Source organism: Schistocerca gregaria, chromosome 1 (genome assembly GCF_023897955.1).
Source record: "Schistocerca gregaria isolate iqSchGreg1 chromosome 1, iqSchGreg1.2, whole genome shotgun sequence".
Taxonomy (NCBI): Eukaryota; Metazoa; Arthropoda; class Insecta; order Orthoptera; family Acrididae; genus Schistocerca; species Schistocerca gregaria.
The window spans coordinates 455,230,781-455,252,582 of NC_064920.1; the positions used below are offsets into that span (position 1 = coordinate 455,230,781).

Below are 21,802 nucleotides of genomic sequence, written 5' to 3' on the forward strand. Positions count from 1 at the left end.
GAATGACTCATTCACGAGCTCCCCATCTCTACTGCACACAGCACAGTCAGTGATTTTCATATAGAGCGCTACATGGCGTTACCAACATAAAAACCTGAACAGCCCACCTACAACATTACACATATCCATGCCAGAGGCAGGATTCGAACCTGCGACATTCGTTAGGGACGGAGAAATTTTCTGAGCAAGTGGAAGTTCCCAGTTTGGTTTTCTGAAACTTTTTACCATCTTAACAAATGAATAAAGTGTTGTTCACTGAGCGAACCTAGTGACGCAGTATCAGATTATGGTCCTTAGTCATCTCTCCTCAAGACATTTCCTAGTGTCGGACTTACCTATAAGCTGATACGCTTCTAAGTGTAACGTCTGTATTGGACCTCCCTCTGACCTGTTAGGTATGTGGGTTGCCAGGAATATTGTGCTAATATAACTGCGGCTCCAAAATCAATACCAGTTAAAATAAGGATATCATAGAGAGTCAGAAAAACGTGCTTCAGCTTTTCAATGTGTAATAATATTTCATCACAGTACTGAAACTACATGCTGACAATAAGTTATCTGGTATCTGCAGCAATAATAACTTCTACGGCTATGGAGCCTCATCACGCATCTGAGTGATTTTCGTGCCTTTTGATCCGTTGCTTCAGGTTATTACTGCCGCCATTGGGCATCTCTCTTCCGTTACGACTTGACCTCTTGTGGGCCTGTTAGAAATTCTTCCCTGCACTAAGGTTCCTACACAAAAAATGACATCGAATTTCTCTTGTTCCGACAGTCTCCGTTAGTCACGTAGCACCATCGCACTGCGCACTGCATTCAATTGCGCTATTCGAAAAGGCTGTATGATGGGCATGGTGGAAGTAAAAATGCGGCCATGATTCTGTATTATCAAATGTCATACTTCTACTGATGTAAAGCTGTTCCAAATCAATTCCTCTTCTCTCCTTTTGCATGCTTTTTAAATTAATTCAGCAAGCTTATCCGCGCTAGTCTAAAGGTTCACTGTTTTTAGTTGAAACTGTCTACTGATTGGGAACCAGAAAGTAAATTATATTTTCCCATGGGCTATCCCTCACACAATGGACGGCTCAGGGCTGTATTTAGAGTAAACCTCTTCTCTAGTCTAAACATACTGAGCACATCGTCATAGCTAGTCTTGGATCGCTTAGATTTCAAGCAAGTAACTGCCTGTTTGACGCCCATAATGTTAACAAAACCGCGTCGCAAGTGATGAGATTACTTTCCACTTTTGTGGCGAACAGTTAACTTTGATGATTACAAGTCATGGCGAAAGACCATTTTAATTGGAACTTGTCGTAGAGGTCGCCTCTGATCTGCTCATAGTGCTGTTTGTGATAGGGACATGGTTATTATTATTATTATTATTATTGTTATTACCAGGAATATTAGAGTGCTTGTGCGCGTGAACTTTTACTGGATATATTAATCAATTAGAACTCAATTTTTTTATTTATAGTCATAGTTCCTGATTCCACTGAAATAAACAGGAAGTAAGAACATTTCTTTCAATGAGTACAAGAAGAAAGTGGACTTGCAGAATGGATATTATTCTCAGTATATTCTCCATCACTTTCTAGCTGACCACAAAAAGAGTTTTTAGTCTCCTGCAAAAAGACGGCGAATAAATATACAAGATTAGTTATCCACCCGCCACACCACAATTTGAATTAATACAACCCTTGGTTGAATTTTATTCTTTTATTCGAGGAATTTCACATTCTTGGGGATTCTTGAAATTATCCTTTTACAACATTTTAAAAACCATTCGACGCCTCTGTGCTAGACTGAAGCAAGCATAGAACCAAATGAACCCATAGCGACGTTGTCAGGCCTGCTGGTGCGACTTTATTAAGGTCTCTGCTGATTCATCTGATTCGATACTTGCTTCAATCTAGCACAGAGGCGTTTTCTGGTTTTCAAAATGTTGTTAGGTCTCTGCGGGTTCACTGAACTCAACGCATTCTTCAGTCCAACACAGAGACATTTAACGGTTTTTAAAATGTTGTAAAAAGAAAATTTTGTGATAATCTGAAGATGCTCCAGAAGCACGAAACGCGTTGTTGGTAAAAGAATAATTTGTAGCGAAGACTGTTTTAAAATAGACCTACCTGTTAATCTAATCTGAATCCATAATGAATGCAGTATGAGCCGAATTCCTCACGTTGCTAAATAATTTGATTCACCTAACCATAATTTATAAAATAATGGTATTTCCTGAAGCTTCTTTACTTCTAGTCCATTGTCAGTTATATTGGTACTAATTTCATTGTAGCCATCATCAGCGTTTGTAGTTACCTCTGCGTCCTTCCCTAAATGATGTGGTTTGAGCTGCTTGTCATCCCTGTGACTTTACATATATTTCTTTCGTTTCTTATATAACTGCTGATGTCTGAAAGGACGAAAAATATTTTAATCTTTACCTGTACCAGCGAGTACTTCACACTGAATTTCGTTCAAAACATGCTATTATGCCCAAAGTTATTGATACCTATTATTATTTCTCTAGTGTACTTCCCATGGACTGTACTGTATTTCTTGTTACACCACTGTCACTATTATTGTCGGTTGTCAGTTTTCATAGCCTATAACTTACTGCGTCAGATTAAGCTGTATCTTAGCTCACTTCCTTTGATTTTAAGAACAAATGAGACTGGAAAACGAAAGAACATAAAAGGACTGAAAATTTTCGGGATATCTTGTTACATAGGTAGAGTTCGTCATGAACCAAATTGTTGGAAATAGGTGTACGGCATTCAGAGGTTAGCTATGTTTTACACTAACAGTTGTTCATGATGCTTTGTCGTTTTGTTTTGTGTGTTCGTTTGATGGTTGTCTGTAAACGGCACTCCTTGAAGCTATCTCTGGATGGCTAAGCATTAGTTACGAATGTTCAAATGTGTGTGAATTCCTGAGGGACCGAAGTGCTGAGGTCATCGGTCCTTAGACTTATACACCACTTAAACTAACTTATGCTAAAAACAACACACATACCCATGCCCGAGCGAGGACTCTAACCTCAAGCGGGTGCATTATTTACGAGTAAAAATAGAATATTCTTGTCATTGTGTTTTTTTTCTGGTATATGTAACTATTGCTTTTACCCCACAGCGTAAGTGTTGCTAGTATTTTACTGCAATTTGGTGACATCCTTTCCAGTTGAAATTTTTCTTTATTCATGATGCTTGTCTCTGATCTAAACCGGTCGCACATACAATACTAACTTAAGCGCCAGCCCACGATGCTGTATAATGTCTTTGCTAATGTTCTGTTCGTCACTGTATCGCATTTAACTCATGTATTGTCTTATTTCGTTGTGTCGAAATCACTTTAAGCAGTGTATGTCTTGTTGGGAAGATTAGATGAGTAATGAAGGGAGAGAAACCAAAGAAAAAATCGTGAATATGCTTTCGAAGCAAAATTTATTTACATGCGTGGTAAAATGCTATATACAAGCCGAGCGTTTGGCAGTATAGTTTTTTGTGTGGGCGGGGTCGTCGTCTTCATGGCCGTGCTAGCCGTTTCCGCTGTCGTCGTCATCAGCTTCTCCGAGTCCTCAGTAAGCACGCTGCAGGTTGCGGTCTCCGCGGATCGTGTATCCATAGCCAAAGCCGTCTCCTTCCTGTAATCACAGACACCCAGTAGTCAGTCAGCAGAACTTCCATTCCACTTCACTCTGGCCGAAGTATTGTGTTTCAGTATGGTATCATTTAAAGGAGAGTTACATAGCGCCTCTATAACCTCCTGGCTCGAAAAGAAACGAGTAACATATAAACTGGAAACTGAAGCCCGACAGCGTCTGGTTTGGACGCGTCGTGATGTAGACTGGGCACAAGCTTGCACAACAAGTTCGTTGATCGTGCCGATGTGTATATTTCATTCTTTACGTAACTAACAAGAATTTAAACAAATTTTCAGAAAAGAACTAACGGTAAGTGTGCCTCATTAATAAAATTATTGCCACACGTGTTCATAGATGCTTCTGAGAGCAGAAGATATGACAACTTAGCAGTGCACGGAAACGGATTCTTGATGTTGAAAGGCTACAGGGAAGTAAACTCAGTTATCTGTCATCTAAGGCAGTGGTTCCTAACCCAGACGTAATTACGCCCTGAGAAATAAAATGTAATTTTCTGAGGGGTAAAAACAAAAGGTGTCAATTACGTTTTGAACATGAATGTAAATTATTTTTAAAAGATCATAACTATTATCAATATTTCGTAAGGCTGTAGCACTGATTACGTAAGTTATCAATAATTATATTCTATTCATTTCAACTACTAACATTAACGCGACACAAATTGCGATGGAAATTACAGCCAGTGAAACTAATAAATGATCATTATCCTCACAAAGTCCAACCATTTCTTATTTAGCGCCATGCTTCTACGACTGTAAAGTTGAAAGACGTGTGTCACATACGCTTAAGTATTTCGTGAAATATCTTCTCTGGGTTGTAGGTAATTTCCAAATAAACCAGAAATTGCTTCATTTTTCACTTCCCACCAATAAACGAAATGATTAACAGCACGACATAATAGTTACTATCTAATGGCTACTAAACTTCTGTGGAGCCTAAACAGTTTTATTATTACTATTACTGTTATTATGATTATTACTATCATTAGTGGGAGTGGTCAAACACAAAGCATTGGCAAACTGAAGTCTTACAATTTCTGACAGTTCAACTTAAGGAGTCCAGGAATCGTGTGGTTTTCAAGCAGGAGACCTAAGTGTACTGCACATCGCTTAATTTGGTTTAAGTGGGAGCGCGGGGCGCGGGTGAAACAAGTGTCGCTAGGGAGAAGAAAGGTGAAGAGACCGCATGTTTTGTAAATCACGAAAATCCGCCGGTTTATCCACTCACACGCGTATAGACCCCACCTCCAGGTAGACCTGAGAGACTAGACACGACGGGCGATGCATGCCCGTCAGTGGAAAACGACGGGCCCGAGGTGGGAGGGACTGATACCTCGTAAATACCCGCGGTACTGGGACGCCGCAGAAATCCGCTCGTGTGTGGCCACCTGTTCGATAACGCAACAAGCGGAGTAGCCGCGCCGCAACGTAAGGCGAGCAGCGGGTCGCGGGATCGAGTGTCGTCGCTTCCCACAGCCTCGTTCCGTTCGCCGACTTCCGAGGCACCGTTAACTCCCGCCAGTGACGTAACCTAGCGGGCTCACATTTCACGCGGCCCAGTGACCAGTGATTTGCATAGTGTCAAGTAGTCGGCAGCTATCAATGCATACAGAGACAAAACAGCTCGAATTCCGGACAACTTTTGATCGCCCCATGTGCACCCACCCTCTGAACATTTTTCGAAGCCACATTCCTTAAACATTCAGAACGACCGGAGCTAGCGATCATACTTTGATCATCTCGACATCGACGTGACTATAATATCTAACTTTCCTTCACCTCGTGCCATGATGATTCCTCTAGTAAAGTCAGGGTCCATTTCCCCGTCTGCAGCTCAGAAGATATTCTCTTTCCACTGCCTAGGCAAACAAGAAAAAAAGGAAGGAAGGAAGACAAGACCTTAACTTTCCGCAGAGGTCTTCAAATACTGATTGGGGAAGGAAATCACCCGCGGCCTTTCGAAGAAACCACCCCAGCATTCTCCTTAAGGGGGGACGTTGATGAAATTGACCAAAAATGTCAATTTTCGGTTTATTTTTTATTTGTTAGTACAACTCATGGACAATAAGCTCTCAAAGTTTCAATGTTGAAATCGCATCCTAAGCGCCTGAAAATAAGTTCTCAAAGTTTCAATGTTGAAATCGCATCCTAAGTGCCTGAAAATTAATTAAAAGTGTGACGCGGCCTGCCTGCCACGCCCACGTTCTGAAGCAACACTTTAATACCAGCTCAGTGAACAACGATTCTGTGTATTATTTTCAATCAAACGTGTGTGGGATACGTATAAAAGGCCGTGATACATACTCTTTGGTTTTATAGATCATCTTTGGCCAATCCTGCACTTCTCAAAAAGTGTGTTCATGGCAAAACCCAAAATCCAAATGAGTCTCTAAATTCACTCATATGGAAACGATGCCCTAAAAACATATTTGCATCTGCTACAGTTGTCAGAATTGGAACTTGTGATGCAGTTATTGTATTTAATTGTGGGAACGTCGGGAGGATGAAGGTATTAGAAAGAATGGGCTTCAAGATAGGAAACTTTACTCAAGACATCCTGAGAAAAATAGATTTACAGCGCCTCTCTGTAGCTGAAAAGTCGTTTGAAGACCTGGTGAGGGAGAGAAGACAGTCAGCAAGAAAGCAGAAGAGAAGCCTTGAAGGGAAAGACGACCCAGAGTACAAATGTGGTGCCTTCTGAAGAAGTGACACAAGGAAAAAAGTTAGGTTGAACTTTAAATTGCGTTTCCTGAAATGTTTGTTTTTTAGTTTATGTACCTTTTCCTGAGATTCTATGAATGATAGAAGTATGAAATTTTGTACACATATTTCTGTAAAGCTAATAAACGTTGTCTCAAGAGCAAATATTGAAATTCTGATTGGATGCTGAAATATGGGGCAAAGTGCGTGGAATTTTGCATGAATCTAAAATTGTACTTGTGGAATTATAATTAATAAATTATGAAAATTCTCCTGTTTGAACTATTCGAAAAACCTCTTGAGAGAAGCTCAGAACATGTAAAGAGATGAAACAGAGAAATTTTTGTAGAAATCTCTTGAATACTTTATGAGAAAAAGGAACCTACAATATTTTTTGAAAACCAATTTCATTAAAAAAAGTTGAATATACATAATCCAAGGTTTTTATATGTAAATGTGTTACTTTCATGTAAAGCGTAGTACAAGATTTCATTGCCATATCTCCAAAACTGTGGATTTGGTGCATTTTTGAAATAGTGTGTGTTTTTCATCGACGTTCCCCCTTGAGCAGTTTAGGGAAATCGTTTAAAAACTAAACGAAATCGCGGAAAGACTGCGCCTTTGTGGCCGGACAGGGGGGGGGGGGGGTTAAACTGTCGTCCTTCTCACTGTAAAAAGTTGTGTGTACCTGAGAAGGCAGGCAGCAGGGAGACGTGCAGGAACATTGCACCGTTGATGCTCCAGCCAACAGCATTAAATGAAGAGTATTTAGCTATGATTTTCGTGCTAGAGTAACTATAGTGAGGGTACTTTCCCACTGTAGTGTTCATTAAGGATAGTATAGATCGAACAGGATAAGTATCATGTTAACAGGCAGAAGTGATAGTTTTCCGAACCTCGATTTTTGTCTATCGAGAGCCAAAAGAAGAAACAGAGGCCAACATGGCGCTCTCCTCAGCACCGCCAGTTACCAATATAGCCATTGGCTGGAGAGTGTGTGTGAGACAGTGACAGTGACAGCACACTATCGACAATGCAAAATATGCTCGACCACTTTCTGTAAAACGTTTAAGTGCGTCCACAGGTACTGGCTGACCCATCAGTACCGATCGACCGCCGTGTCATCCTCAGCCAATGATGCCGACGGATGCAGAATGGAGGGGCGTGGAGTCTTCTCACCACTTTCCAAGAGGCGTCAGTTTTGGCGACCTGGAGCCGCTGGCCTCAGTTGGCATCACGGGACTGATTGCACTCCGTTTCACTCCTCCCATCAAGAAAAAAGTCGCTGGCAGTACCGGGAATCGAACACGGGTCCTCCGCGTGGGAGTCAGCCGCGCTGACCACTTGCCTTTCTCTATACAGAATACCTCACGAAGCCGCCTCCTTATCTGTACCCCACTACAGAGAACTTTCATCCGCAAAATGTGACGTCCAAAACCTATACAATCCTAGAGTGAAAAGGCAAACAATGCTCGGAAATAATATTTCCAGCGATACAATCTCTTAAGCGAACAGTGCGTTTGAGGTAATTGTTTCTAAACTGCTTACATTTCCGTTGCTGACGCAACATTGACAAACATTACACAGTCGTTTGTGATGTTTCCACGGCTAACATCATTACGGAATTATCCTCCAAGTACATAAATCTATATCTCTGGTGCTCTATAGCGTCGTTGGATGACGTTTCTCGACATGGGTTCCTGATGAAACTATTATGTACTCACTCCCCTCCACAAGTCTAAAAAATGTTCAGATGTGTATGAAATCTTATGGGACTTAACTGCTAAGGTCATCAGTCCCTAAGATTACACATTACTTAACCTAAATTATATTAAGGACAAACACAAACACACTCATGCCATAGGGAGGACTCGAACCTCCGCCGGGACCAGCCGCACAGTCCATGACGGCAGCGCCTCAGACCTCTCGGCTAATCCCGCGCTGCTCCACAATTCTCAGAAGTTTGTAAAGGGAATTCCCAAACACCCTCTATAGAAGAGGGCTTAAATAGAGAGTTTTTTGAAGAAATGAAGAAGACACGAAAGTATTGTAATGAGCTGAACAAATAAAAACAACAATTACATGTCAAAATAGAGAACAACTCATAAAATGTGTTAGTAGTCTAGCCGGCCGCGGTGGTCTCGCGTTTCTAGGCGCGCAGTCCGCAACAGTGCGACTGCTACGATCGCAGGTTCAAATCCTGCCTCGGGCATGGATGTGTGTCATGTCCTTAGGTTGGTTAGGTTTAAGTAGTTCTAAGTTCTAGGGGACTGATGACCACAGCAGTTGAGTCCCACAGTGCTCAGAGCCATTTGAACCATTTTTTTGTTAGTAGTCTTATAGGAAGTAGCAAGTGAGCTTGGATTGCAGTTGAAATTCGTGTAAGTCATTCTACATAATACACTGTCAAACAGAAACATTATGTGGATAATGTGAAAGTCGGATAAAAGAGATTAAAACTTTCCGAACATGATATTACTAAAAGATAGTTACAACTAAACCATGAGATTAACTATAAATTGAAGAAAATTGATAGACAGGGCATGGGAAGAAACGATATCTCTCGAAAAACCTTATCGATAAATGAAGTAAATGTAACGAAATTCGAAAGAAGGAGCGGTTTACTTGTGACTAAACACTGACGAACAAAAATTATTACAAATTGCAAAGATTATTGATTTTGGTAGGCATTCAGAGACGAACAGATTTTCTGCGAGTTCTCCTTCCATGCGTTTTCCGAGTGAGTTGAAGCAGTGGTTAGCACACTGAATTCGCATTCGGGAGGACGACGGTTCAAACCCACGCCCGGCCATCCTGATTTAGATTTTCCGTTATTTCCCTAAATCTCTTCAATCAAATGCCTGGATGTCTCCTTTGAAAGGGCAGGGTCGATTTTCTTCCCCATCCTTCCCTAGTCCGAGCTTGTGCTCCGTCTCTAATGACCTCGTTGTCGACGGGACGTTAAACGGTAATCCACCACTCGATGCTTTTAAGTGCTAGCATGAAATAAATGTCACTCGGCCTCCAGCGTGCTAAAAGCTTTTTATCGTTGCACCACTTTGGTGGCTCCCGTATCAACTTCATTACTAGTTTACTCAAACTGATTCTCATTTTTCCTCACGAAGCTGAATACAGCTTGTTCCAGAGACTGACACCACAGATAGTCACTGTAATTCGATCCTAGTACCTTCACAAATGCGCCCTACAACGTTACCCACTAACCACGAATCTTTCAGGAACAGAAAGTTATTATACTCGTATAATTCACTGTTTCGTAATTGCAGTCGGATAATGAAGTCATTACCCAAGTCATTTGCACGCAACACACTACAACTGACACTATACTCAGATGTCTGCCTTTCGTGCAGGGTTCAATATTCGACCAAGTAGTAGTCTGCAACTAGCTAGACCGTATCTTCTCCTTCTACAACATACGAATGGAATAAGACAAACATAGGTAAAGCGTGGAGTTTGGCTTCCCCACAGCCGTAGAGTTGTTACTGAGATAAGAATTTCTTCTGTTATTTTGCAGAGCCTCTGTTCCCATTCTGCACGTAGTTTTAATATGTCACGTGTGAAGAGCACAGCCAATACTACGCGAAATGATATAAAAATTTGATCTGAGTAGTTAAGCTAGAAACCTTGCCGTCTCTGTGCAGTGGGTATCTATGTATACATCCACGCTCTGAATACCATTTTGAAAATACGTCCCGTTTTACTCCGTATTAAAATTTATTTCCCTTCCACCGCTTATGGCGCACGATAAATACCGCACTATAATTAGTCTAATCTTGTATTCATGGTCCCTCCGCGAGGCATACACAGGATGTCCAAAGAGGAATGGTCAATAGTCAGGGATACGACAGGGACGGTTATTAGAAGCAAAAACGTCTAGTAAACATGGGGTCTAAAAAGCATACCTTAATAGCTGTGAGCATTTCTTCATCTTCTACTTCAAGCTCTTTGGTTTCCCAATATTGACAGCTGGTAGTTCGGACAAAAACAAGAAAAGACCGTCTAGTAAAGATGGGGTCTAAAGAGCATCCTTTAAGAGCTATGAACACTTGTTCATCTTCGGTACTGTTCCATTGAACAAATTTTTGTTAGACAGGCAACCTGCAACTGAATCTGTGCACCATGAACTGGGTTAGCCGTTTAGTAATATAGATACAACAAGCAGAAGAAACGCGCACTAACAGAAGTACGTAAACCTCCACACGCCCTACTGGTCTGCAAGCCAGCAATCTGATAATGGTTAAATCTCGAATCATCAGCCCAATTTCCGGTGATCGTCCGAGTGGCGGCTTCGTCTTGTCGCAACGTTTCAATGGGTATCGTACCCATCATCTTCAGTCCCCTGAAGATGATGGCCTCATTGAAACGTTGCGATAAGACGACTCGGATGATCACCCGAGAAGATTTTGTCATTGAATTACGCCGAGAAGGCATGTAATCACAGGAAGCTGAAGCTTTGTCATCCTGAACGACAGTTATGGTGTTTTTCTAGAAAAGGCTGGTTCTCTCACCACTAGGGCTGATAGCTCTTGAATTTACACACGGACTATAGTAGAGAGGGGAGGTGGGTACTTACAAAGTTGACAGAGTACTCCTGCCCCGGCAGCAGCCCCTGAGGCTGCAGGGAGCGGAACTCGGGCCTCGACGCGTCGTACGACGCCCCCTGCTGTTGGTAATCCTGCTGCTGCTGCTGTTGGTACTCCTGCTGCTGCACCTGCTGCTGCTGCTGCTGCTGCTGCTGCACTAGGTTGGCACGGGCCGCAGAGTAGGGCGTGGGGAGTGGATAAGGGCCCGGGCGGAAGTCGGCCCTGGAGGCCGCCGAAGACACGGTCTGCGCCTGCGACGGCTGCTGGTACTGGTACCCGGTGGAGACCCCCTGGTAGGAGGTCCGCTGCGGCTGGCGGTACTGGTACTGGGTGGCCAGCGGCTGGTAGCTGGAGGGCTGCTGCTGCAGCTGCAGCTGCTGCTGGCGGAAGCGGTAGTCGGCCACGAGCGCCTGGTAGGAGGGCGTCTGCAGCGCGCGCCCCAAGCCGGACGGCCTCATCGGCTGCGGGCCGGCCGGAGCTGCGAACTCGCCGCGGCCGTCGCTCACCACCTGTGAGCACCATAGCACTCGCCCTTCACCCACACGGCTCCACGGCATCGCTGCAGTTCGTAACGGGATAAAATTGACAGATGTAAACATAATTTCCCAAAGGACTCTTATAGGGCCATTACTGCTTACAAGATCTAGTGGATCTGGTGGATAATGTTGGAGATGCCATGATGTTATTTGCGGCCGATGCCGTTGCCTGTAAGAAGGTTAAAAATTGAATTTCGTATGGCATTATTGGCTGGGAAATCCCACGAGGTGGGTTCAGTTGCCTAGTCAGAAAGGGTATTCTTCCTCAGTGCACATTGTCTCGTCCCTAGTGATTATGTCTGAGCTGTATCGCATATATACGTGTGGGATTGGATCAGTGTTTACTGTAGTGTGGTGTGTGGTGGCTGTTATATGATTATGACGACAATGAAAAGGGTGAGGGTGAAACCCAGTGCTGGAACATACTCTACTACTCTCAAACAGCACCAAGGGAACTGCAGAGCTTAACGTCACCATCCGACGGACGGATCAGCACCAACAACGTCACATGTCGTTACTGCATGATACACTGCGGAGAGGTTTGGAATTTAACCCAGAGCAACGGTGCAAAGATTCTTACGCCACCACCTCTTCTTGCCTCGCTGGCCAAATACTGGCAGTGAAAACTTCGTCCACCAACAGGATTCGAACTGGCTTACCTCCAACTTGAGTGCCATCTTTCATGTGTGCGTTTGAGACCTCGACTGCGGAGGAAGGTTGCAGCGCCGGAAGACTGTAGCGGAATGCAGAGGATCGACAATTAGCGACTACAAACGTAAATAAATGTAAAGTACTGCCCGTAAGTAGGCAAAGAGATGTACGACTGTTCGGTTGCGCTGTTGGCGACAAAACACTGGAAACACTAACTACCGTAACGTACCCACGACTAATCACCCGAAACAACGTAAAATGGAATGACCAGAGAAAACAAACAGCAGAAAGCAGATGGCACTTAGAGATTCGTTCGCAGCGTCTTCAGCACCTTCATCAAGGAAAGAAGTAGCTCCTTCACCCGGCTCTTCACCATTATTCAGCAGTCTGGGACACTTATTAAGTAGTAGTAATACAACAGCTAGAGAAGATCCGACGAAAAGAGACCCATTTTGTCAGGGAATCTCTAAGTTGGTGCGAGAGCATTACGGATGTCCTCAACAAACTCTAGCTGCAGACGCTACATGGCGGCTGTTGTGCATCACGGAGAGTTCTGCTGGTGAAATTTCGAGAACGTACCCTGCAAGAAGAGTCAGGCAACATGTTACTTCCTCCCAAGTACGTCCTGAAAAATGATCACGACGAGAAATTTGTAACAATTGTAACGAATACGGAGATTTACCGACAATCATTCTTCTAACGCGTCATTCGCTAATGGAACAGCAAACGCGGGAAATGATAGTGGTATAACAATTATCCTCCACTAGACAGCTCCAGGTGACTTCCAGAGTGTAGATGTAGACATGGATATCCAAAGTGCTGTAAGTTACGCGTTTCGCAACGTTAAAATTTGGTAATACCCTTCTTCAGTTTTCTATTAGACTTCAGCGTCTCATGACCACAGAACTTGATAACCACGTGTTTCAAACCAGAGAGTAGATTTTCATAAACTGAGTACTTCAAGAGAAGAAAGGTCTTTTATTGTCGTAAACAAATTAATGAGGTACGACATAATCATAGTGAAGGGTTTAGCGATCCAGTGTACTGCAACAGAATTTGTAGAATCTATCTTAGGATTTTTATTTTATTTGATTACTGGTTTCGATTGTGTAGAGCTAAGGACTCCCTTCTATCAGATTGGAAAAAAGTGCCTGAAATTGTACCATCTGTTTGGAATATGGGATGGCTGCCATGTAAGTTCTCGAATAGTATGAGTTCAGGAATGGTCAGATCCAGGGTTAGTATGGCAATATGGGGCTACAACAAAGAAGTCTCAATTTCGACTCTGAAGATCAAACATTTAAACACATGCTTCAGTATCGACTCTATCCAAACACCTACGCGGAAGATGGCTGGTATCACACCTCAGAGAATGCACTACTAGAAGTGCCCAAGTTTTGGTCAAATTCTACTTAACGTAAATATTTGTTAATTGTGTAAATGTGTACAATGATGACTAGTTTTGATCAGTTACGATCGTCTTCACAGCGGCTGTAAATGACCTTCGCCTTTCGAGGGCAAGTACTCTACCAACTGAGCTACCCCAGGACGAGTCACGACCCATCCTCACAGCTCACCTTCCACCACTACCTTATCTCCTACCTTACCACCTGCACGAAATTCTCCTGTGAAACATGTGGCATTAGCACTCCTAGAAGAAAGGACATCGCGGAGATACGGCTTTGTCACAGCTTGGAGGATGTTTCCACAATGAATTTTTTCACTCAGCATAGGAGTGCGCGCTGATATGAAACTTCCTGACACACAGTTTTAAGCTGCCAAGAAGTTTTATATCAGCATACTCTCCGATTCAGTCTGAAAAAAGAAAGTGTGAACTGCAGAGTAGTGATGTAGACGTGTTACCTGGTAGTCAGCCTGCTGCTGGCGCACAGCCTGCTGCTGGAAGTCTGGGCGGCCACTGACAGGTGGCTGGAAGCTGGTCCTGGCTGCGACCACGGACTCGTCCTGCAGCTGCTGCAGCTGCTGTTGCAGCTGCTGCTGCTGCAGCTGCTGCTGTTGCTGCTGAGGGAAAGCCTGGGCCTGGGCTCGCGCCTGGAAGTCTGCGCGGGACGGCTGCGGGGGCAGCGGCGACAGACGAGCCGACGCCGACGCCGCCTCCACCTGCGAAAGGCGGGCCGACGCCGCCTCCACCTGCCAGGGCACGGACGCTCACTCACTCTCCAGCCACGCAGCTACCACCGTAGTACACAGCCGTGTACTACCCTGTTAGACACTTTGTACTGGGAAAAATGAGATTTATGTTAAATGGTCTGTGCATTTCGAGACCATTAGACATGTAAATAGTTCGGATCGGACAAGAATGAGGAATTGCTGGGCCGAAATTTTATTTAAGAATAGGTCACGTATTCAGCTTAGAAAATCTAAATAGCATTGAAGTAGCGCTCAACCCGAAAGTATCCAGTTCGAGTAGTAGTAGTGGTATAAGGACACTGGATTCATATTTGATACGAGCAGTCGACATCGTAATTCTGTCAGAGACAGCAAAGGACCTGGAAGAGCAGCTGAACGGAATGGACAGTGTCTTGAAAGTAGGATGTAAGATGAACATCAACAAAAGCAAAACGAGGATAATGGAATATAGGCGAATTAAAACGGGTGACGCTGAGGGTATTAGATTAGGAAACGAGACGCTTAAAGTAGTAAATGAGTTTTGCTATTTGGGGAGCAAAATAACTGATGATAGTCGAAGTAGAGAGGATATAAAATGTAGACTGGCAATGGCAAGGAAAGCGTTTCTGGAGAAGAGAAATTTGTTAAAGTCGAGTATAGATTTAAGTGTCAGGAAGTCGTTTCTGAAAGTAATTGTATAGAGTGTGGCCATGTATGGAAGTGAAACGTGGACGATAAATAGTTTGGACAAGAACAGAATAGAAGCTTTCGAAATGTGGTGCTACAGAGGAATGCTGAAGATTAGATGGTTATATCACATAACTAATGAGGAGGTATTGAATAGAATTAGGGAGAAGAGAAATTTGTGGCACACCTTGACTAGAAGAAAGGATCGGGTGGTAGGACATGTTCTGAGGCAAAAAATTTTTATCATAGGAGGGCAGCGTGGAGGGTAAAAATCGTAGAGGGAGACCAAAAGATGAATACACTAAGCAGATTCAGAAGGATGTAGGTTGCAGTAGGTACTGGGAGATGAAGAAGCTTGCACAGGATAGAGTAGCATGGAGAGCTGCATGTCTCGTAAGTACGAGAGGCTGGCATTGTCATAGACTTACCAGTCCGCCATCAGCAATGGAGCATGAGTCTGTCAACGCTGACCAGTCAGAAAACTACTAAACGACCATCATCCGAAGATCCTGAGATGAACCTTGGAGTTCATTGGCGTCCGCAAGTTGGTTGGTGACGAGCGGGTTACGGGGGGGGGGGGGGGGGGGGGGGTGCACAGGAGGGGCACTTACCCCCTCCTTCAATCTATCTTTATTCTAATTATATACCATTCTCGCGCATTTCTACCAATGATTGACTGGTGTCTGGCATTCTACTAAATCGCAGATGTAGCATCACCGAGTGCCATGGGAAATATTGTTATTTTTAAAGTTTAATTCTGATTTTTCGCTTTGAGGGTTAATATTTTTTTGCTTTACGACTGGATTTTCCCAATGGTTTTTTTCTGTTTAGGATTTTTAATTTTTGGTGAGTTGCTAACATTATTGACTTATTGCCTTTTGACTTCTGCTTCGGGCTTTTCGGCCAACGGTTGTTTAACGATTTTCCTGACGTTTCTCCAGCACAAGTGGCTAGTGTTGACGGAGGTTCACATTCCATTTCTGGTGGTACATGAATTTTTTTGTTTGCTTTGTAGCTCGTTGAATACTATATATTTAATCTTAAGAAGGGTGCAATTTTAGATTGTTGAATAAAGAGGGTGGCGTTCACATTCATACATATTAATAATATTAAAATATGTGTATATAGCATTCAAATACGGGTACCATTTCCGTATTAGAGCCATTTAACTAAAATTTTTGATGGATACCTATCAGTCGTTTGATACAAGTTTCTTGTAATGCCTCTCAAATTTACGTTTCGGGGAGCTATTCATTCTCCAACTCACTGAATCACTTATATGAAAAACGACCATTTTAGAATCTTGCCCCCTCTTGGATAAATTTCTGCGGACACCCATGAACACGATACTCTTGTTTGTTGTAAGAATTAATTGCAAGTTTCTTGGAGGGGGGGGGACTTAAATCCCAGTATACGTATTTGTGTTGCTACTGGGTGTCAAACTGGATGCAATTACTTACGAAACATGAGATTTCGACTGTGTCCGTTGCCGTCATCTTCAGCTAATACTTGTGAAATGACCGTCTTTGCTGTATCGCGCCTCGAGTACAAGCTGAGGCGCGATGTATGGAAGACGCTCGTTTTACGGGTATCGCCTGAAGATGACGGCGACGTACGCTGTCGAAACGTCGTACTTCGTTAACGACTGTACCCGGAGAACAGTTGATTTGCCGCGAAGACATAAGATGAGCACGGTGTACCTGTTGGTGTGCGGCGTCGAGGGCGGTGGCTGTAAGCGGCTGCGGCGATGCCCCGGGCAGTAGGACGACCAGGCGGCTGGCCGGTGCGGCCACTGGAGCAGCGGGTCCCGCCGGGAACGGCAGCAGCAGCTGGTAGCTGGGCAGCAGCGCGCCCGCACCGGCCGCCGTCTGCCACGCGCAGCACCACACCGCCAGCGTCAGCACCTGCGGCGCGACAGCAGCCCGCTTTACAGCTGCCCACCTGCACCTGCTGTGCGGCCTCTCCTCACATCACTCAGCTACGATGACGTCACCACGTCGGCTCATCCCCAGGGCTAAATAGCAAGTTATCCCATTGCCCACAGGTAATGAGACGCTCTTGGGCATGAAGGCACTCGTAATATAACCAGCCGTCTACGGTTGCTGTTAACTTTCCTGGAAACATAACAGCACGTCACGGCAAGCGTATCACGACTGAGCAGCGCAAATCACATTCCCAGCTATTTAGACTGCCTACCAATTCTCTCGAGAGCCTGGCTTTCAATTAGGAATGCTACATATACACTTACATACATACTCCGCAAGCTACCACAGGGTGCATGGCAGAGAGTACTGTATACTACTGATAGTAATTCTCTTTCCAGTTCCACTTGCAAATAAAACAAGGAAAAACAGAGTCTGTGTGCTTCCGAACGAGCCACGATTTCTCATGTTTCGCTGCCCTTGCGCGAGATGCATGTTGGTGGCACTAGAGTCGTTCTGCAGTCTGTCGCATATACTGATTCTCTAGAGTTGCCCAGTTTCTTCCATCCTGGGACTCCCATTTGAGTTCACGGATCACGTCCACAATACTCGCTTACTGACCGGATCTATAAGTAAGAAATTAGAGGTGAAGCCTCTGAATTTTCTGTAATCCGGCCTGGTGGGGATCCCAAACATTCGAGCAGCGCTTGAGAATGGGTCGCAAAAGTGTCTCCTTTATCGAGGAGCTAGACTTTCGTAGAATTCTCCCAATAAAGCGAAGTCGACCGTTCATCTCCCCTACAACTGAACTCTTGTCCTCGTATTATTTCGTGCCACTTTGCAACTTTACGCCTAGATATTTACTCTGTCTGACTGTCTCAGTGCCGTACTATGTTCCCACTTCTTACAATCAAATCCCGTAATGTTTCGATTATTATAACTATGTCAAAGACATTTCAACGAATCAAGTCAAATCTGCCACTAAAACTCACTGCAAAGCACTTAATGAATATCACTGCCACCCCTTACACAGAAACTCGGATCTGAGAATCGCCAACTCAGATTTTCACTGTATCTTCTTCTTTCTTGCAACTGTGTCCCTTAAGAAGATTGGGCAATTACTGTTGATGACAGGGGACTTTCTACCTATAAACTTACAGTCTAGCATTATCAATCTTATATATTTTGATTTTACTAATCGTATTAGTTTTCTGAGAAGGTAATAGAACGTTCTACTTATCAGAACATCCAGCGCTATAGGTTGTCCATTTGTGACCCACAGAGACACGTAACTCAAATTATACAAATGGTTCAAATTACTCTGAGCACTATGGGACTTAACATCTGAGGTCATCAGCCCTCTAGAACTTAAAAGTACTTAAACCTAACTAACCTAAGGACATCACACATATCCATGCCCGAGGCAGGATTCGAACCTGCGACCGTGTCGGGCGCGCGATTGCAGACTGAAGCGCCCAGAACCGCTCGGCTACACCGGCCGGCCAACTCTGAACACAAACGTAAAACTTCCTAGATAAATATCGTTGTCAATATATCCGAATCATATGCCAGACCAAAACATATAGTTTAGAGATACTTTTCGTCATACGCTGAAGAAGAATTTTGTTTTCGAAGTTATAATTTTGCGCCCGAAAATGGCAAAAGCTAAAATTATATCATGAAAAATCACAATTAGAAAGAATCTTCAAGCTGTCCAGACCAAATTATTTGAAAATATATCGATCGCAATTTGAAGGAACAGTCGAATCATCTCTGTCGAACGCTAAATCTGGAAAACTGAAAAGGAGTTTGAGTCCCACTGGTTCTAAATACAGTCCGGTGCATTAACAAATGCGTCGTCTCGCTGGATCCTGTGTTTTCGTGTCTGGCTGGTCTGGAAACAGAACGAGAATTAAAGTCAGCAGTTGAAATCCGTGACATCCTATTTCTTTCAGGAAAACTAGTTTTTAAAATAAAAAGAATTGTAACTGGTATTCGGCTACTAGGGCCTACAGCCAGGTTACAAGCTTTGAAGACTCAGTCTTTTCTTCCACCACCCTCCTCTCTGTCTCCTTCTCTCTGCCTCCTCCCCCCCCCCCCCCCCCAATTCCCTCGTTGTCTGTACTATTTTTTCCATCAGGCTTCTGAATGGTAAAATACGGCCCACCACAAATTCCTCTCCTGTGCCAACTTCCTCATCTCACACTAGCAATTGCACCCAACATCTTCAATTATTTGTTGTATACATCCGAATCTATGCTTTCCCATGTAGTTTTTACCCTCTACAGTCCACTTTACTACTGCGGAAATGATGTCTTAACACAGACGTGTCCTAGCATCAAGTCCTCACTTCTTGTAATGTTTGCCATATGTTGCTCTCATTCACCGATCCTGCAGTAAGCCTCTTCATTTCGTATCTTGTCAGTCCATCCGATTTTTCGACATCCTTCTGCAGCACCACGTCTCTAATGCTTCAATTCTCTTCTTCTACTGATGTCTTCCATGCACTCATTTCACAATAACGATACATTTATTTAGAGAAAGGGGTCATTGTACCGTCAGCAGAATACATTGATCTTGCACTAGGATCTTGTAAAGAAAGCACAGGACAGAGAAATTATGCTATTGATATGACTGGTTCCGACCGAACTAGGTCATTTCCATACCTGCAATACGCAGAGTAGCGCAACTGCCACACGTATCTGCGTAGAGTAAGCGAAATATGGTTGTTACGTTTATTCCAGTTTCCATATTTTAGATCTCGAGATGGGATAATGTGGCTGAATTCTGGTTAGAGACTTTACCTCTTTTCTGTTTTCAAGCACTGTACACACACACACACACAAGCACACATCTAACCATTTCTATCATTTGACTCTTATACTACAGAGAGCACAAACAGCTTACAAGCTCAGTCTACGAGAGAGTCAAACACGCACCATCCGTTTTACGACGAAACTACTTAGACGTCACTCAAGCCGGTGCTTCTTGTGCCTGGTGAGCAGAGGTAGAAGCAGAGGAAACTCTGCCGGTACTCACCAGAGATAGAGCCATCACTGCTTGTCCAGTGAGCAGGAATCGAATGGTGCCCTGACCAGTGGCCGGCACCTTCTTATAGACGCCTGCCGGCGGGTGTCGGGTTGCAGTAAGGTGATCCGCGGCAAGGCGATCTGGCGCCGAGACGCTCCGGCGGGCGCGCTAGGCCCCGTTTCGGCTGTCTGGCCCCTCTGCGGCCTTCAGACGGCGCGATTTCGGCACCGGTCAGCGGTGCAACGGGGGCGTGGCCGCGAATCGCTATGCAACAGCGAGGCCGCGCCACTACTGTGCGTCAGTCTCTACCACAAGGCACGTGAAGGAAGGAAGATTCTCAAGCCGTACATAAACCCAATCAAGTTATTATTAGCATGTACGAGTAGGTACTTTTACACAGAAGAGCCAAAGAAACTGGTACACTTGCCTAATATCGTATAGAACCGTCGCGATCACGCAGAAGTGCCGCAACACGACGTAGCACGGTCTCGACAAATGTCTGAAGCAGTGCTGGAGGGAACTGACACCATGAATTCTGCAGGTCTGCCTACAAATCCGTTACAGTACGAGGGGGTGGAGATCTCTTCTGAACAGCACGTTGCAAGCCATCCCACGTACGCTCAGTAACGTTCATGTCTGGGTTGTTTGATGGCCAGCGAAAGAGTTTAAACAGAGAAGAGTGTTCCTGGAGCCACTCTGCAACAATTATGGACGTGCGGGGTATCGCATTGTCCTGCTGGAATTGCCCGAGTCCATCAGACAGCACAATGGAGATGAATGGATGGAGGCTATCAGACAGGATGCTTAAGTACGTGTCACCTGTCAGAGTCGTATCAAGTGCACACGCCTCACACCGTTACAGAGCCTCCACCAGCTTTAACAGTCCACTGCTGACATTAAGGATCCATGGAGTCACGAGGTTGTCTCCATACCCGTACACACCCATCTGCTCGATACAATTTGAAACAAGACTCTTATGACCAGGCAACATGTTTCCTGTCACCAACAGTCTAACGTAGCTATTGACGGGCCCAGGCTAGGCATAAAACTTTGTATCGTGTAGTCATCAAGGGTACACGAGTGGGTCTTCGCTTTCTAAAGCCCATATCGACGACGTTTCGTCGAACGGTTCGCACGCTGACACTTGTTGATGGCCCAGCATTGAAATCTGCGGCAATTTTTGGAAGGGTTACACTTCTGTCACGTTGAACGATTCTCTTTAGTCATCGTTTGTGGGTTGCACTTCTGTCACGTTAAACGGTTTTCCTCAGTCGTCGTTGGTCCCGTTCTTGCAGGATCTTTTTCCGGCCGCAGAGACGACGGAGATTTGATGTTTTACCGGTTTCCTGATATTGACGGTACACTCGTGAAATGGTCGTACGGGAAAATCTACATTTCATTGCTAACTCGGAGATGCTGTGTCCCATCCCTCGTGCGCCGACTATAACCCCACTTTTCAACTCACTTAAATCTTCATAACTTCCCATTGTAGCAGCAGTAATCGATCTAACAACTGCGCCAGACACTTGTTGTCTTATACAGGAGTAGCCGACCTCAGCGCCGTAGTCTCTGTATTTGAATACGCATGCCTATACCAGATTCTTTGGCACTTTAGTGTGTATATAACCGTACGTTTTTTGGTTAGACGTATAGTATTAATTACGATATAAGATCTTAGATGTTATTTTCCAATTACGATCTACTTTTGTTTTATCATATTTGTGAATAACTGCTACAATAAGGTAAGGGACCCTGATATTGTCCCCTATCCCAATTTCGTCCCCCTAGAAATTTTCGGTTTCTACAGCTGGTAACAAGTGGTAAGCTGCGCGTACATGCGTGACCTCTGTCCGTTGTACTGTTGAGAGTGCTTGTTGTATGGATCAAG

General features: G+C 44.2%; 1 protein-coding gene across 1 annotated transcript; it reads right to left on the reverse strand.

Moving 5' to 3' along the window:
* Positions 1-3,421: 3,421 nt before the first annotated feature.
* On the reverse strand, positions 3,422-19,968 carry LOC126352291 (probable basic-leucine zipper transcription factor Q). The gene is made up of 5 exons (XM_050002676.1): positions 19,924-19,968; positions 16,663-16,866; positions 14,009-14,296; positions 10,949-11,467; positions 3,422-3,640 (listed from the first exon to the last, which is right to left on the reverse strand). Exons 1-5 carry the CDS (start codon positions 19,936-19,938, stop codon positions 3,575-3,577), a joined length of 1,092 nt encoding a protein of 363 aa, XP_049858633.1. The 5' UTR covers positions 19,939-19,968; the 3' UTR covers positions 3,422-3,574.
* Between the last annotated feature and the right edge of the window lie 1,834 nt (positions 19,969-21,802).